Source organism: Hordeum vulgare, chromosome 4H (genome assembly GCF_904849725.1).
Source record: "Hordeum vulgare subsp. vulgare chromosome 4H, MorexV3_pseudomolecules_assembly, whole genome shotgun sequence".
Classification (NCBI taxonomy): Eukaryota; Viridiplantae; Streptophyta; class Magnoliopsida; order Poales; family Poaceae; genus Hordeum; species Hordeum vulgare.
In genome coordinates this window covers 69,050,712-69,068,585 of record NC_058521.1, presented here as the reverse complement: position 1 = coordinate 69,068,585, position 17,874 = coordinate 69,050,712, and the positions used below count along the sequence as shown (strand labels likewise).

The 17,874-nt window shown below is 46.6% G+C and overlaps 1 protein-coding gene across 1 annotated transcript; it reads left to right on the top strand.

Annotated features, from left to right (window-relative positions):
- The first annotated feature begins 6,657 nt into the window (after positions 1-6,657).
- Positions 6,658-8,059, top strand: LOC123451217 (aspartic proteinase nepenthesin-2-like). The gene has a single exon (XM_045128227.1). It carries the CDS (start codon positions 6,682-6,684, stop codon positions 8,011-8,013), a length of 1,332 nt encoding a protein of 443 aa, XP_044984162.1. The 5' UTR covers positions 6,658-6,681; the 3' UTR covers positions 8,014-8,059.
- Positions 8,060-17,874: the final 9,815 nt, after the last annotated feature.

Below are 17,874 nucleotides of genomic sequence, written 5' to 3'. Positions count from 1 at the left end.
GAGTGGTACGGTAATCCTGTCTTGACAATTATGTTGTTGGACAACAATGAACCTGCGAATTATGAAGAAGCAATGGTGCGCCCGGATTCCAACAAATGGCTGGAGTCCATGAACTCCGAGATAGGATCCATGTACAAGAACAAAGTGTGGACTTCAGAAGTACTACCTCAAGGCCGCAAGGCTATTCAGAACAAATGGATCTATAATAAGAAGACAGACGCAGACGGTAATGTGACCGTTTATAAAGCTCGACTTGTGGCAAAGGGTTTTTCACAAGTTCAAGGAATTGACTACAATGAGACTTTCTCATCGGTAGCGATGCTTAAGTCTGTCCGAATCATGTTAGCAATAGCTGCCTTTTACGATTAATAAATCTGGCAGATGGATGTCAAAACGGCGTTCCTTAACGGTTTTCTTAAGGAAGAGTTGTATATGATGCAACCCGAAGGTTTTGTCGATCCTAAGAATGATGACAAAGTGTGCAAGCTCCAGGGATCCATTTATGGACTGGTGCAAGCATCTCGGAGTTGAAATAAGCGTTTTGATCAGGTGATCAAAGCATTTGGGTTTATACAAGTGGTTGGAGAATCTTGTATTTACAAGAAAGTGAGTGGGAGCTCTGTGGCATTTCTAATATTATATGTGGATGACATATTGCTGATTGGAAACAACGTGGAGCTTTTGGAGAGCATAAAAGGTTACTTGAATAAAAGTTTCTCTATGAAGGACCTAGGGGAAGCTGCTTACATTCTAGGCATTAAGATCTATAGGGATAGATCGAAACGCGTGATAGGACTTTCTCAAAGCACATACCTTGATAAAGTTTTGAAGAAGTTCAAAATGGATCAGTCCAAGAAAGGGTTCTTGCCAGTGTTACAAGGTATAAAATTGAGTAAGACTTAGTGCCCAACAACTGAGGATGATAGAAAGACAATGAGTTCCGTCCCCTACGCTTCAGCTGTAGGTTCTATCATGTATGCAGTGCTGTGCACTAGACCAGACGTCAGCTTGGCCATAAGTATGGTAGGAAGGTTTCAGAGTAATCCACGAGTGGATCACTGGACGGCGGTCAAGAATATTCTAAATTACCTGAAAAGGACTAAGGAAATGTTTCTCATGTATGGAGGTGACAAGGAGCTCGTCATAAAAGGTTACGTCGACGCAAGTTTTGACACCGATCCGGATGACTCTAAGTCTCAAACCGGATACGTATTTATTCTTAATAGGGGTCCGGTAAGCTGGTGCAGTTCCAACAAAGCGTCGTAGTAGATTCTACATGTGAAGCGGAGTACATGGTTGCCTCTGAGGCGGCAAAGGAGGGTGTGTGGATGAAGCAGTTCATGACAGATCTTGGAGTTGTGCCGAGCGCACTAGATCCATAAACTCTGTTATGTGACAACACTGGTGCCATTGCCTTAGCAAAGGAACCAAGGTTTCACAAGAAGACCAGACACATCAAACGACGCTTCAACCTCATCCGCGACTACGTCGAGTTAGAGGACGTGAATATTTGCAAAGTGCACACGGATCTGAATATAGCAGACCCGCTGACTAAACCACTTCCACGGGCAAAACATGTTCAACACCAGAACTGTATGGGTGTTCGATTTATTACAATGTAAATCGCATGGCGATGTGAGGACTAGATTATTGACTCTAGTGCAAGTGGGAGACTGTTGGAAATATGCCCTAGATGCAATAATAAATAGTTATTATTATATTTCCTGTTTAAAGATAATCGTTTATTATCCATGCTATAATTGTATTGAATGAAAACATAGATACATGTGTGGATAAATAGACATAACAATGTCCCTAGAAAGCATCTATTTGGCTAGCCAGTTGATCAAGGATGGTCAAGGTTTTCTGACTATGTGCAAAGTGTTGTTGCTTGATAACTGGATGACATCATTAGGAGAATCATGTGATGGACTAGACCCAAACTATGAACGTAGCATATTGATCGTGTCATTTAATTGCTATTGCTTTCTGCGTGTCAATTATTTGTTCCTATGACCATGAGATCATATAACCCACTGGCACCGGAGGGATACCTTGTGTGTATCAAACGTCACAACGTAACTGGTTGACTATAAAGGTGCTCTACAGGTATTTCCGAAGGTGTCTGTTGGGTTAGTATGGATCGAGACTCGGATTTGTCACTCCGTGTGACGGAGAGGTATCTCGGGGCCCACTCGGTAATACAACATCACACAAGCCTTGCAAGCAATGTGACTTAGTGTAAGTCACGGTATCTTGTATTACGGAACGAGAAAAGAGACTTGCCGGTAACGATATTCAAATAGGTATGCGGATACCAACGATCAAATCTCGGGCAAGTAACATACCGAAGGACAAAGGGAATGACATACGGGATTGCCTGAATCCTTGACACTAAGGTTCAACTGATAAGTCATTCGGAGAATACGTAGGATCCAATATGGACATCCAAGTCCTGCTATTGTATATTGACCGAGGAGTACCTCGGGGCATGTCTGCATAGTTCTCGAACCCGCAGGGTGTGCACACTTAAGGTTCGGCGATGTTTTAGTATAGTTGAGTTATATGTGTGGTTACAGAATGTTGTTCGAAGTCCCGGATGAGATCATGGATGTCACGAGTGTTTCCAGAATGGTCCGGAGATGAAGATTGATATGTAGGATGGCCTAATTTGATTGCCGGAAGGTTTTCGGGCATTACCGGGAATGTACCGGGAGTGACGAGTGGGTTTCGGATGTTCACCGGGAGGGGGCCAACCCACCCGGGGAAGCCCATAGGCCCTAGGGGTGGTGCACCAGCCCTTGGTGAGCTGGTGGGACAGCCCAATAAGGCCTATGCGCAAGGGATAAGAAAATCAAAGAGAAAAGGAAAAAAGGTGGGAAGGAAGGGAAGGACTCCACCTTCCAATCCTAGTTGGACTAGGATTGGAGGTGGACTCCTCCACCTCTTTGGCCGGCGCACCCTTGGGGTCTTGGACCCCAAGGCAAGCCTCCCCTCCCCTCCCCTCCTCCTATATATAGTGGAGTTTTAGGGCTGATTTGAGACAACTTTTGCTACGGCAGTCCGACAACAAACACCACGGTTTTTCCTCTAGATCGTATTTCTACGGAGCTCGGGCGGAGCCCTGCAGGAGTAGATCCTTCACCACCACCGGAGCGCAGTCACGCTGCCGGAGAACTCATCTACTTCTCCGTCTTGCTTGCTAGATCAAGAAGGCCGAGATCATCGTCGAGCTGTACGTGTGCTGAAGGCGGAGGTGCCGTCCGTTCGGCACTAGATCGGAGCGGATCGTGAGACGGATCGCGGGACGGTTCGTGGGACGGTTCGCGGGGCGGATCGAGGGATGTGAGGACGTTCCACTACATCAACCGCGTTTCTTAACGCTTCCTGGTGTGCGATCTACAAGGGTATGTAGATCCAAATCTCCTCTCGTAGATGGACATCACCATGATTGGTCTTCGTGCGTGTAGGAATTTTTTTGTTTCCCATGCGATGTTCCCCAACAGAGATCATATAACTCACTGACACTGGAGGAATACCTTGTGTGTATCAAACGTCGCAACGTAACTGGGTGACTATAAAGGTGCTCTACAGGTATCTCTGAAGGTGTCCGTTGAGTTAGTATGGATCAAGACTGGGATTTGTCACTTCGTGTGACGGAGAGGTATCCCGGGGCCCACTCGGTAATACAACATCAGAAACAAGCCATGCAAGCAATGTGACTAAGTTTAAGTCACGGGATCTTGTATTACGGAATGAGTAAAGAGACTTGCCGGTAACTAGATTGAAATAGGTATACGGATACCGACGATCGAATCTCGGGCAAGTAGCATACCGAAGTACAAAGGGAATGACATATGGGATTATATGAATCCTTGGCACTGAGGTTCAGCCGATAAGATCTTCGGAGAATATGGAGGATCCAATATGGGCTTCGAGGTCCCGCTATTGGATATTGACCGAGGAGTGTCTCGCTTCATGCCTACATAGTTCTCGAACCCGCAGGGTCTGCACACTTAAGGATCGATGATGTTTTAGTATAGTTGAATTATATGTGTGGTTACCGAATGTTGTTCGGAGCCCTGAATGAGATCACAGACATCACGAGGGTTTCCGGAATGGTCCGGAAACGAAGATTGATATATAGGATGGTTTCATTTGGTCACCAGAAAGTTTCGGGCATTACCGGCAGTGTATCGGGAGTGACGAATGGGTTCCGGGTATTCACCGGGAAGGGCCCACCTAACCGGGAGTGAGCCCTAGGGTGGCGCACCAGCCCTTAGTGGGCTGGTGAGGCCAGCCCAATAGGGCCATGGCGCCACAAGTGGAAAAACACCAAAGGGAAGAAAAAAAGGAAAGAGGGAGGTGGGAAGGAAGGACTGGACTCCTTCCCCCAAACCGAATTGGGGTGGGAGTCCACCTCCTCCCCTTCGGCCGGCGCACCTTGGGGCTCCTTGAGCCCCAAGGCTAGCCACTCCCCTCCTCCTATATATACTGGTGGTTTTAGGGCTTTTGAGACACAACTTTGCCACGTGCAACTCAAACCTATACCACGTAGTTTTACCTCTAGATCGGATTTCTGCGGACCTCGGGTGGAGCCCTGGAGGAGTAGATCATCACCACCACCGGAGCGCCGTCACGCTGCCGGAGAACTCATCTACTTCTTCGTCTCTCTTGCTTGATCAAGAAGGTCGAGATCGTCATCGAGCTTTACGTGTGTTGAACGCGGAGGTGCCGTCCGCTCGACGCTAGATCGGAACGGATCATGGGACGACAGTGATTTGAATCACGAAGTTGTACCACTACATCAACCGCGTTTCTTAATGCTTCCCGCTTAGCGATCTACAAGGGTACGTAGATCTAATCTCCTCTCATAGATGGACATCACCATGATAGGTCTTAGTGTGCGTGGGAAATTTTTTGTTTCCCATGCAACGTTCCCCAACACCTAATGGGGTGAGATCTATATGGAACAGAATTTGGAAGCCATCAGTTCCACAAAAGATGAAAATAATGGCTTGGAAGGTGGTGTCCGGCGTCCTTCTGACGGCACAATGTAAAAAGCATATACATTTGTCCAAATGTGCGACTTGTCCCTGGTGTTGGGTGGAGGAGGAAGGTACTTTTCACGCCATAGTGTCGTACAATAATGCGCGCCTTATTTGGTTGAGGATGAGAACCGTATGGCCTCTGCCACCAGATGAATTCCTAGTTGATAACGGAAAGGATTGGCTATCACATGTTCTTACCAGGTGCTCAGATGTGGTTTGTGACATGGTGATCATGTTGGTTTGGCGTATTTGGCAGCTGCGTATGGATGAGGTTCATGGTAAGGAAGTTCCACATGTTGATGCTATGGTGGATTTCCTAAATAGTTATTACAAATCCATCATTCTTGCCAGAAGGTTCAGTACATACGAGATAACTAAAGGCAAAATGTCACCTATACAGAGAACTCATGTGTTGTGCACAAGACAAGGCCACTTAATATTCCATGCTCAGCTCCATTGCGAGGTACGGTTTCTCTATATGTGGATGGGTCCTTCTAGTGTGCGAACGGGTCAACGGCAGCTGGTATGATGCTACGGGATACCATGGGAAACATTTTGTTTGCAGCGTATCGCCATATATTTCACTGCAACGATTCATTGAAAGCAGAAATTCATGCCCTCGTGCAAGGTATGAATTTGGCGGTACGACATTCATCTCTTCTAGTGGTCATCCAGTCGGATTGTTCTGAAGCTCTTTCAGTCTTATCAAACAACACTTTGATTAAGTCTGCTTTTGGTCAGTTAGTTTTAGAGATCAAGGAGTTAATGAGTAGTAGGGAGTTTTTACATCAGAAATTTCATCGTAGTTATAATAGAGTTGCAGATCGTTTGACCAATTATAGTCGCTCCGAAAGAACTACAGCTGTGTGGTTGAACTCGGTTCCACCTTATATTAAGGATTCGTTGCCTCTTGATTGTAACACTATTACTTTGCAATAAAAACCCATTTACCCCGAAAAGAAAATGCAGATGCTTATAGAAGGTGCCTCAGCAAAAGAACAGATTATTTTTCTCAGCGGGTGCTTACACGAGTGCTTAGAAGTGGGAGAGAAGCAAACTTTGGCTTCCGATGCTAAGCCGATGCTTATAAGGTATATAACTTCTCTCCTTCTCTCACGAGTGCTACATATTTAAAGAAATTAAGCATCGATCTGAATTAATCTTCATTGTGTGACAACATCTTTTGAGAAGCACCAATTCTCTCTCTTTAAGGACCGGTGTATAAGCACCCAGAACTGTACAGCACTGTACAAGGCCTACCGTTAGTTGGGACGTTGACAGCACCAAGTAAGAAAAATCCACGCCTAAGCCAAAGCGCGTTCTCTAAACCTAGGATTCAATACCGTCAACCCTCCGGCTAAGGCGTCGGCCATGACCAATAGGAACTCGCCAAAGGAAAAAAGCAATGGCCAGTAGGAAAACGCCATGCATGGGCATCTTATGGCATGGACCGTTGACTCTGGTGGCCTCGACATGCTGTGCTCCACTAGTCTACTACGTCAATGCATCGAAATTTCACTGTCCCCCGAGTCAACCCGGAGCAAATCTGACTTTTCTATAAATAAAATCAGCCGGCTTGAGCTGAAAGAAGCAGCAGCAACGGCCAGGAGCCAAGAAGATCGAAGGTGGCATGGGTCGGTCAAGTGGAAGCCTCGCAGTCGCCATGACGACGCTAGTAGCTTCCGTCCTCATCCTCCAGCTTCTCCTTGCGCCCACGCCCGTCTCGTCGTCGCCGGCCGTCCTGGTCCCGCTCCTCAGAACGGCCGTCATCCGCGCGTCCCCGCTCTTGAGGAACCTGGTCAAAGCTTTTTTGAAAGAGCAGGCGACGCAGGGCGTGATGCAGCTCATCTGGAAGGCGGCGGGGCACCTCAAGAACCAGCTTCTGGGGGGCGTGGGAGCCGACGCCGCCGGCCTGGTCGTCTTCGACATCTCCATCGGGACGTCTCCCGCGCAGGTCATCTCCGGGGTCATGGACATAACCTCCCAGCTAGTCTGGGCGCAGTGCGCGCCCTGCGACGCCTGCCGGACGCCTGTCTTCCGGTCCGCCGAGTCCGCGTCCTTCTCCAAGATCCCCTGCGGCAGCCTGACGTGCCCGCGCGTGCTGGGCGACGGGACTGCCTGTGCCGGCGACGCCGACTGCACGTACAACGCCACGTACTACGGCGCCGGCAATCAGTCCAACGCCTACATGGTCGGCTCCTTCGCCACCGAGACGTTCACCTTCGGCGCGACGTCCGTCCCAGGCATCGTGTTCGGCTGCGTGTCCAGTACCACGGTGCAGCTCTCCGGCGGCGCGTCCGCCTTGTTCGGCTTCGGCAGGGGGAACATCTCCCTCGTGTCGCAGCTCGGGCTCTCCAGATTCTCCTACACTCTGGCGTCCGATGACGCCGACGGCTCCGAGAGCGTGATCCGTCTCGGCGACGCCGCCGTGCCGCAGACTCAGCGCAGCCGTTCCACGCCGCTACTTAGAAGCGTCATGCAACCTGACCTGTACTACGTCGGGCTCAGCAGCATACAGGTCGACGGCCATGACCTCGACGGCATCCCGGCGGGGACTTTCGACCTCCAGGCGGACGGCTCCGGCGGGGTATTACTGAGCTCGACCTGGCCGGCGACCTACCTCGAGGAGACCGCATACACTGCCTTGAGGCGCACGCTCGTGAGCAGCATCGAGACTCAGGGTGTGACTCCGGTGGACGCCCAGGACGTCCACCAGCTGTGCTACAGGAGGTGGTCCTTCTCCGGCGTGAGGGTGCCGGCGCTAACGCTGGTGTTCGACGGCGTGAACGCGACGATGGAGGTCAAGCCCGAGAACTACTTCTTCAAGGACGGCCTGGAAGTGTGCCTGACCATACTGCCGTCGAAAGGTGGGTCAGTTCTCGGCAGCCTGCTGCAAACGGGCACCAACATGATCTTCGACATTGGCGGTGGCCTGCTCACGTTCGAGACGCCCACGCCCTAGCAGCATGCATCCTATACACTTCGTTCAGTTATGTAATAATTATAAGACCCCTCATATTTTGGATTACAATTAGTCCATAAATTTGAATAATAATAAATATTTGTATAAATTATATATATTTTTGAGAAAATTTGAATAATAAATATTTAGAACTTTTGATTATGTTTAGGGTAATAATTATTTAGAACTTTTGATTCTATTTAGGGATGAAAACTTCTGAAATGTTGAATTTTAAGAAATATACTTCCAAATAATAAATATTGGTATCAATTATGGCGGGTGATAGGCATCGGTCCGCAGCTGAAACTTTCCACCGGTTCAATACTTGTTTAAAAATTCTTCATTCCTCCGTCAGGTCTCTCTCGAGGTGCAGCAGCTCCTCAGAAAAATGCACTTTGATTTCTGGTTGTATATACACCCTATATAAAGAACTTTTTAAAATAATTAATTAAAAAGTCAAACTAGTTCTGAAGTATTTTTAGATTAAACTTGACTTTATTTTGCATTAGTATATAAATTTTTACGGAGAAAAGTCAAGATTGACTTTTGGACAAAGAAGACAAAATTATTTGCTATTATAGCTCACTATTCACACTATTTTGATCGAAATTATGTCTTTTTCTAAAAATAAGTCAAACTGTAATTTTGTGTGTGTAAGTTTTCTTACAAGTACTTCCTCCGTTCCTAAATATAAGACCTTTTAAAGATTTCATTATGGACTATATATAGAAGTGCATAGACATATTTTAGAGTGCAGATTCACTCATTTTGCTCCATATGTAGATCGTATAGTGAAATCTCTAGAATATCTTATATTTAGGAACGAAGGGAGGATAATGGCATGTCAAGTTTATTTCAAAAATATTAACGAATTTTTGGACTTTCTGTTGAATTGCTAAATTTCTTTTGCATATAGGGTGTATATACACTAGGTTCCAAAAGTTCCCCTCCCTCCTCATCATGCCATCTCTCGACATCGTCTCCTCCAACGGCTCGAGTGCGCGACCCCTCCCGACAGCAACTCGCCATTTTCTGGGAAGGCTATAGTTCGAATTCATCCATTAACATTCATCTCGAGCTATAAGGAGAGATACAAATCGAGGTGAGAGAGGAGACGAGGAAGAACACACTATCTACTCATGCGGCACACGCCGTTCCTAGTCGTTCGCCGCCCGCGACCCTGCATACCAGGCTAATCATATAAGAGAAGCCCGGGCCTTAGGCCCATTTGGACCCAGCGAGCCGAGCCGGTTTGCGAGGCTCCCTCCTGGGCCGGCCCTCTTCCGGTTCCACGGCCATGTGAGACACTTGATCGCTGACAATCCCTCCTCCCTTAGAAACGGCTTGACCCCAAGCTGGCGCCCGAGAAAACTTTTGTTGCAATGAGACCTTATCCTCCCAGGTAGCCATGTCGTCGGGCATATTGCTCCACTTGATCAGCACTTGAATCAAGGAATTAGAGACACACTTGATCACCCTTTGTTGTAGCACTTGCTCAGGAACTTGCAACTGATCATCAGGAGTAGGAAGATGTGACACTACCTGGCAGTCTCAAGAAAGCACTTTCTTGAGTAGCGATACATGAAAAACTAGGTGTAATTTGTTGGCGGATGGAAGCAACAAGCTGTATGATACTTCGCCGACACGTTCCACGATCTCAAATGGTCCATAAAATGTTAAAGCCACTTTGTGGTTGGCTCTCGACGCCACAGAAGACTAAATATAAGGCTGCAGTTTGAGGAACACATGGTTTCCAACAGTAAAGGATCGATCTGTGCGATGCTTATCATCTTGATGCTTCATTCGTTGTTGAGCACGAAGCAAATGTTGTTTAACTGACTCCAGGACTACTGCGCGATCCGCCAGCCAGTGTTGCAAGTCCGACGACTAAATAGTGTCATCGGTGGAGAACCCAAAGTGACGAGGACCATGGCCATACACTATCTCTAAGGGAGTTTTCCCAATAGCTGAGTGCCAGTTGGTATTATACCAAAACGCACACAATGGGGTACATTTTGGCCAACGAGATGGATGTCGACTGACAAAACAGCGAAGAAATCATTCCACCTGTTAATTGACGCGCTCAGTCTGACCATCGGATTGAGGATGCCTGGCAGAGCTCATGAGAAGGAGGACACCAGTTTTTTTGAAAAAGCTCACTCCAAAACATTGTTGGTGAAAATCTTGTCTCGATCAGATACAATAGACTGCGGCATACCATGTAATTTATAGACAGTGTTCACGAAGGATTCAGCAACAGCTTCACCTGTAAAAGGATGGTGGAGGGGAACAAAATGTCCGTACTTGGACATCTTGTCAATAACCACAAAGAAATAGTTGAATCTACCAAACATTGGTAGTCCTTCCACAAAATCCGTAGTGACCATTTCCCAAGGAAGGTTAGGTATAGGCAAAGGTTGTAATAGACCTCGGTATGCTATTCTTTCGGGTTTTGCTTGCTCGCATGTTCAACAGTGTTGCAAATAAGTTTTCATGAACCCTCTCATGCCTTTCCACCTGAATAAGTGCCTGATGCGCCTATATGTCACAGGGAATCCTGAATGACCACCCAAGGGGATGTCATGGAATGCAGCCACAATTTTATAGTGCACCTGTGAGTCACTCCCAACCCAAACACATTTGCCTAATCTCACTATGCTAGACTTGAGGGAAAATTTATCATCAGCTCTAGGGTTTACTATCAGTTTTTGAATCATCTCAATAGCAATAGGATCACTGATGTAACTCTGATGTATATCATCAAGCCAAGCAGGTTGAGTTGAGGAAATGTGATGCACTTCTGGCAGTGTATCTGAATTGAATGTAGTTTACTAAATAGGGAATCTGATACTAAATTTTCTATCCCTTTTTTATATTGAATAGTGCACTGCAACCCGAGTAGTTTTGTCAATGCTTTCTGCTGCCATCTGGTGTGCGGTCTCTGTTCAGATAGAGAAGCCAGACAACGCTGATCAATTTTGATAACAAAAGCCGCAAGTTGCAAATACTGTCTCGAGTGTTCCACTGTCAAAAGGATAACCAAGTACAACTTCTCATATACTAACAGTGTTTGATTTCATGGGCCTAGAGATTTACTCACATAAGCAATAGGTTGGCCTTCCTGCATAAGCACTACACCTATGCCCACATCACAAGCATCAGTTTCAACAACAAATGTTTTTGAGAAATCTGGTAGGGCCAGAATAGGGACTCACATCAAGGCTTGCTTCAATAGAAGGAATGCTTGTTGTTCATTGGAAGACCACATAAATGGGACACCCTTTTTCAACAAGTTTCTCAATGGCTTGCTTAACATACCATACTGAGATATGAATTTTCTGTAATAACCAGCAAGGCCTAAGAATCCCCTGACTTCCTTTGCAGAGCCAGGAATTGGCCAATCTTGAACAATTGATATCTTAGTTGGGTCAATGGCAACACCCTCCCCCGTTATGATATGCCCCAAATATCCAATCTGAGTTTGTGCAAAAGCACACTTAGACAAGTTGACTTTCCATTGGTGTTGTAACAGAAGCTTCAATAGCTCATCCAAGTGCTGCAGATGCAGTTCATTAGAAGAACTGAATATTAATATGTCATCAAAGAAAACCAAAGAAAATTCTTTGAGACACGGAAACAAGGTATCATTCATATCAAAATTGAATGTATTAGGCCCTCCAGTTAAGCCAAAAGATAAGACCAAAAACTCAAAATAGCCCAAGTGAGTCTGAAAAGCAGTCTTACGTTCCTCTCTTGGTGCCAATCTGATTTGATGGTAGCCAACTCTTAGGTCCAATATGGAAAACCAACTAGCACCTGCAAATTCATCTAACAATTCACCAATAATTGGTGTATGATATTTTATCTTGACACTTATAGACTTCAATCTTCTGTAATCATAGACATGCCTCCAAGTTTTGTCTTTCTTCTGAACCATGATCATAGGTGAAGGAAATTTACTGTTAGTGTGCCTGATGATGCCAGCTGCAAGCATTTCTTGTACTTGTTTTCCACCTCATCAACAATTGCTGATCACGGGCAATCACTTGACCATTAGCCACCTTAACCATACTCACTCGCATAGAAGAAATTCCTTGTAGTTTGAGAGCTACACATCCATCAACAAATGAATGTATACTGCGAGAGTCTACCAAAAACAGCAGAGACAAGCCTTGCAGTTTAAGCTTCAATTTCATTATGGATGAGGCTGGTCCAGACACGCCCCCCATAGCAGCTACTGAAATAGAAACATAGTTGAGTTCAGGTTCAGAAGTTTCTTCAGTGCACTGCTTTCTCTGGTAGAATTGAGCATATAATCCCACATCTCCTCCACCACATGCAACTGAATTTCCTCCTTGCATTTATGTTCTCGAGCCCAACGCTCACCAAAGATAAAGTAGAGACCCTTGGACTTCCTGTATGCTTTAATGCAGCTCCTCTATCCTTTGTGGTAGGTATTTGTCGAGCATTGTCAACAGTCTTTTTGCCCTCGGTAGTTTTGGTAGCAGAATTGGTTCTAGTCTGTCGATTCACTGCTGATGAAATGGATGGCTTGTAGCTTAATGACATCTAAGGAACCACAAATACATCACCCAATTCTTTTGATAAGAAGGCCAACACATACACTGAATCAAGATCAGAGGGTCGCTGAATTCTAACCAACAAATGTATAGCTGGTACGAGACCGTCCATGAACCATGTAACATAATGAACAACACTAGGATTAGGCTCATATGCAGTTAACTGGTCATATAATTCAGAGAAACGCTCAACATAGTCCACAATGGAGCTAGTTTGCCAGATGTGAAACTTGTGACGAACTAAGTTCTGATGCTTGTTGCGCCCAAAACGAGATTGCAACAGAGAGCAAAATTCAGACCAATTGACAAGGGGAGCACGACGTTGAACGGATTCTAACCATCATGGTGCCAATCCTTCAAATTGGGCCGAGTCAAATGAGATCCATTGTTGTTGTGGTATGTTCCACATTTGAAGTAATCCTCACAACGCGACTGCCACAACTTTGGGTTAGAACCATCAAAATGGGGTAACTCCATACGAGGTCCAAAAATCATTGACTCCGGTATGAATGGCCAAAAAATTTCAGCGGCTTCTACAATTTGACTGGATTGACTCATCTCATGGAGCATACCTCGAGCTGGAGGGGGTATGTACTTGGAGCCATTGGTCCATTGCTCCAGATCTGGCCGAAATCCTTCAGACCCACTCGCTCCGCCGTTGAGCAAGGGTGGCTGAGAGCTCGGTGGTGGCTCCCTTCGAGACACCAACATGGATGATAGTGTGACATGAGTGCTTCAGTCAGCACCAACCACGCCACACAGTTCGTCGAGGTCGACGCCGAGGGCGAGATTGACGTCGTCGATGCGCCCGGACAGCAAGTCCAGCTTGTTGTCGAGCTTGGCGAGAGCGGTGATCATCACCTCGTTGCGGTCCGACGAGGTTTTGGCGAGGGCGGCATCAAAATATGCATGGAGGACCTTGTAGATAGCGCGGATTTCTGATGAAATTTTGTCCATGGCTTCGGCTCGCCGGCGATTTACTAAGTGGGTGTGGTGTCGGTGGCTAGGGATCTCCAGGATTCGATGGCTCTGATACCAGATTGTGAAGGCTAGAGTTTGAATTCATCCATTAACATTCATCTCGAGCTACAAGGAGATATACAAATTGAGGGGAGAGAGGAGATGAGGTAGGACACACTATCTACTCATGCGGCAGACGCCGTTCCTAGCCATTCTCCGCCCGCCACCCTGCATACCGGTATGATCATATAAGAGAAGCCCGGGCCTTAGGCCCATTCGAACCCAACAAATTGAGCCGGTTTGCAAGGCTCCCTCCTGGGAAGGCCCTCTTCCGGTTCCATGGCCATGTCAGCCATTTGGTCACTGACATTGCCATGCTGAATGCGGGCCCCACCATTGCAGCTCCTGACCGCCCCATAATTTGCAGCACGGGGGCACGCCATTGCAGCTCTGCCACCCACCACCGTTACAGTTCCGCCACCGCCGCCGTTGTCGGTCTCAGAAAATTGGCTTTGCGGTCACAACTTCCCATCTCGCCGTCGCTGCTTGTGGCTCCCACCGCTGAAGGTTGTAGCAGCCACCGACGAAGGTTGTAGCATCGCCGGCGGCCACTTATAGCAAAGAACAGTAGGGTCTCTAGCTTCCCGCCTAACCGGTTGTAGCATCCCCATCCGCTGCTCGTAACTCCTCGCACTACTGGTTCCAGCATCATCGTCAGTCAGTCGTAGCATCCTAATTTGTCTCTCAAATCTCCTCGCACTTCCTGTTCCAACATCGTCGTAAGCCGGTTGTAGCAATCATGTATGCCACTTGCACCTCCTCACACTTCTTGTTCCAGCATCTGGCTATAGCATCCATGTCCGCTGCTTGGAGCTCCTTGTAAAGCCGGTTCGAGCATCACCAACATCTGATTGTAGCAAAAAGCAACATGGTGGTAGCAAAGAAAGCGACATCAATGGTGCTTCGTAGCAAAACAAGACTGGTTGTAGGCTTGTAGCACGGTGTTTTGCCGGTTGTAGCGTCACGGGAGCTGGTTGTAGCAACTAGCAAGGGGTGTGGTACCGTTGGGAGCAGTGCCACAGTCTACATTAAGCATGGCTGCTACTCGTAGCAAGATGCATCGGGGCACTAGTCGTTGATCTCCACAGAAGCCGCTTGCGGCAGATGCCTCACAGCGCGGCGGTCAGTGGCACATGTTGGAGGAGAGAAGCGAGGCTGCGCTCGGAGAAGAAGAAGGGCACGATTGAGGTGGAGCATGGGGAGGTGCTGACTGGTGAGCGACAGATCCGTGAGGATCTGAACATCACTGCGCGTCCTCTCCTCACTTTTCTTTCCCATGGAGCATGTGGTTTGGATGGGTGACCTGTAGCTTGTTCATGGGTGCATGTTTTTTTAGCAAGTTCACGAGTGCATGGTTTGTGGAGAGATACGGTAATGGGGAATGCTACCCTTCTATTGGTGGATGTATGCTATACATCCGCCACCTTGATAGCCGTTGGATATACACGCGGTCCGATCGATCTCCTGTCACATCCCGCGTGTCTCCTCCCCCATTCATTAATTCCCACAACAATGACTTTGTCGTAGAAACATTTATAATAGAGATTGTGCTTGCAGATTTTTTTTGCAACAAAGGTTGTGTTGTAGAATTATTTTGCAACAAAGGTTGTCTTAGCGATTTTTTTTGTAACAAAGGTGTTGTTGAAGATATTTTTCCAACAAAGGTATCGACGGATGAAAGTTTTGCAACATTAGTGATGTTGCAGAATCTTTCTTGCAACATGGAGGATGTTGCAAGAAAAAAATCTCCGCTGCTGCAAAAAGTCCATGCCGCACGAGTCTCCGTAGCTGCAAAAAGTTGAACATCTCCCTCCCAGCCGCACGAGTCTATGTTGCTGCAAAAAGTCCAGGGTAGTTGCAAACTCTTTTTCCGAACAAAGGCTCGGTTGCAGAAAACATAGACAAAGAAGTGGTTTCTTACAATCGTGAATCAAGAGTCAATCTAACAAATGCATAGGTGGCAGATGCCCGGAGATGATCGGTCGGCTGAAGGTAAGACTTTCGTAAGGTTTTGGGAACTGAAAAATAGAGGTAAGTTCAGAGGCGCGTAGGCCCCCCTCGTGGACAAATTTTGTGTTTTGATCATTTTGACTACATTTAGCTGGATCTGACAGTGATTGGAAAAAAATTCGAGATCCGATCCTTTTTCCTACCGACAGGGGGCTTGGCGGTAGGGTTACATAGCCTACTGCCACAATCCCAGGCGGTAGGAAACTAATCCACGTCAGCAACCCTGCCCCCTCCCTCATCACATCCTACTGCATCTAGCCCTGGCGGTAACATGTCTTACCCTACCGCCTGGGTCCCGAGCGGTAGGGGGTGAGCAGTTATAAGCCCGTGGGGCCACCCACCCCACCCAATCTCTTCCTCCCAGCACCACAAGAACAAAGTGTTCTTCCTCCCCCGCCCCCTCTCTCATCTCCTCCACTCCCCCTCGTATGTTCTTTGTTTCTTCACCATTTTTGCGGATCGATATGGCCCTGAAACAAGAAAAGTAAAATTCTCCGATCATTTCAATTAGTTTTAGTCAAATAACTTCCGTTTCGATGCATCATTTGCTTCAAAACACCCCTTTTTTGAACTATATTTCTTTGTGTACCCTATGATTGTTTTAGGTTGATTCTAGATGTTCTATGGGGTTGGATATGAGCTCTAATCAGTAGTTGGAATGGTAGTATGAAGATGAACCCTAGTTCATTAATTATTTTTTAAATGATGATATGTTGCATGTTGGAGAAATTTACTCCTATGTTTGTTTTGATATGATGCATGATTAGTAGTGGATGTTGTTGGAGGAAATATGCTTAAGTGGAACCCTACTTCAAGATCAAGTTGTGAGACATGGTGAAGATAACATTGGAGCCTCCTAGAAATACCTTATATTCTTGTTCATTTGTAAACACAAATTCGATTCATATTATGCCCTTGTTTCATTCTTATTCCAGAAGTTATTGAGGCATTTCTGCAAGCTGGTGGGCATGCTTCGATGTGTTGGATCCTCTGTAGCTCATGATCCTACAGGCCCAGAGGGTACAATCATTTTGTCAAGCCATGCTACCTCGTCGCCTGGGATGGCTCAGCAGGAGGACGAGGATGAAGAAGATGAAGAGGAAGAAGAGGAAGAGAGCAATGAGGAGGAGGACTACGGTGGTGATGACACAGATCCACCAACTCACACAACTGAGCTTGAGAAGAGGAATAATACAAAAAAGGATTGGGCAAGTCCATCCCCGTTTCAGAAATTGTGTCCTCGGTAGTGCAACAAGAAGCTTGATGAGACTCGTTCAAAAAACAACGAGGACCATACCTCCAAGAAGGGAAGGCGCAAGTGAATTGCTTATTTAAACTATTTGTCGAACTATGTGGAACCGTTTGCTACTATGGATTGTCAAACTATTTGTTCTTTGTGCTTTAGTTAAATTATTATTCATATCGAGTGTGATACATGTTATATTATGTGAGATCTATGTTTTTAAGGCTATAATGTTGTTGTAGCAAATTCTTTTAAAAAGAACACATGTTATGTGTAAAAATTGCACTATGAGACACCCTACCGCCAAGGTCCCGGGCGGTAGGGTGTGTAACCCTACCGCTGGAAATCTCCGATTTCAGATGCTAGTACGCAGAACTGAAAATAGACACCCTACCACCGAGGGCCTGACGGTAGGTTATCACATCCTACCGCCACCCGCCCTCGCGATAGGACTGTGCCAGGTCGGCACCAGGGCCGTTAAGCAAATGGTTGTTGTCGTTCCCCTACCACCAAGGACCCTGGCGGTAGGCTATGTAACGCTATCGCCGAGCACCCTGGAGGTAGCAAAAGGGTTGGATCTCAAAGAGATCCACGGCAGTCGCTTCAAGAAGGAAAATGACATACACAATCGCCGTTGCCGTCGGCATCAACAAGGTTGATATGATGTTTTCATACGGAGCCGAGCCTTCCAATAGACCATTCCAAGCTTCAAGGTCACCCAATCTCCATGTAGCAAAAATGAGGCCGAACACGCACCACCAAGACCTGACTCCCCGTTGATTTGCCTTGGTTTCCCTCCAAGCTGAAAGGGTGATGTAGCACAGTGACGACAAGTATTTCCCTCTGTTATGAAACCAATGTATCAATCCAGTAGGAAGATCCACAAGACTATGTAGGTGGCACCTGCACACAAATAACAAATCATCACAACCCAAGGCGTGTAGGGGTTGTCAATCCCTCGTGGGTAAAGTAAGGATAGATTTATAGATGCAAATAAAAGTGATAGCA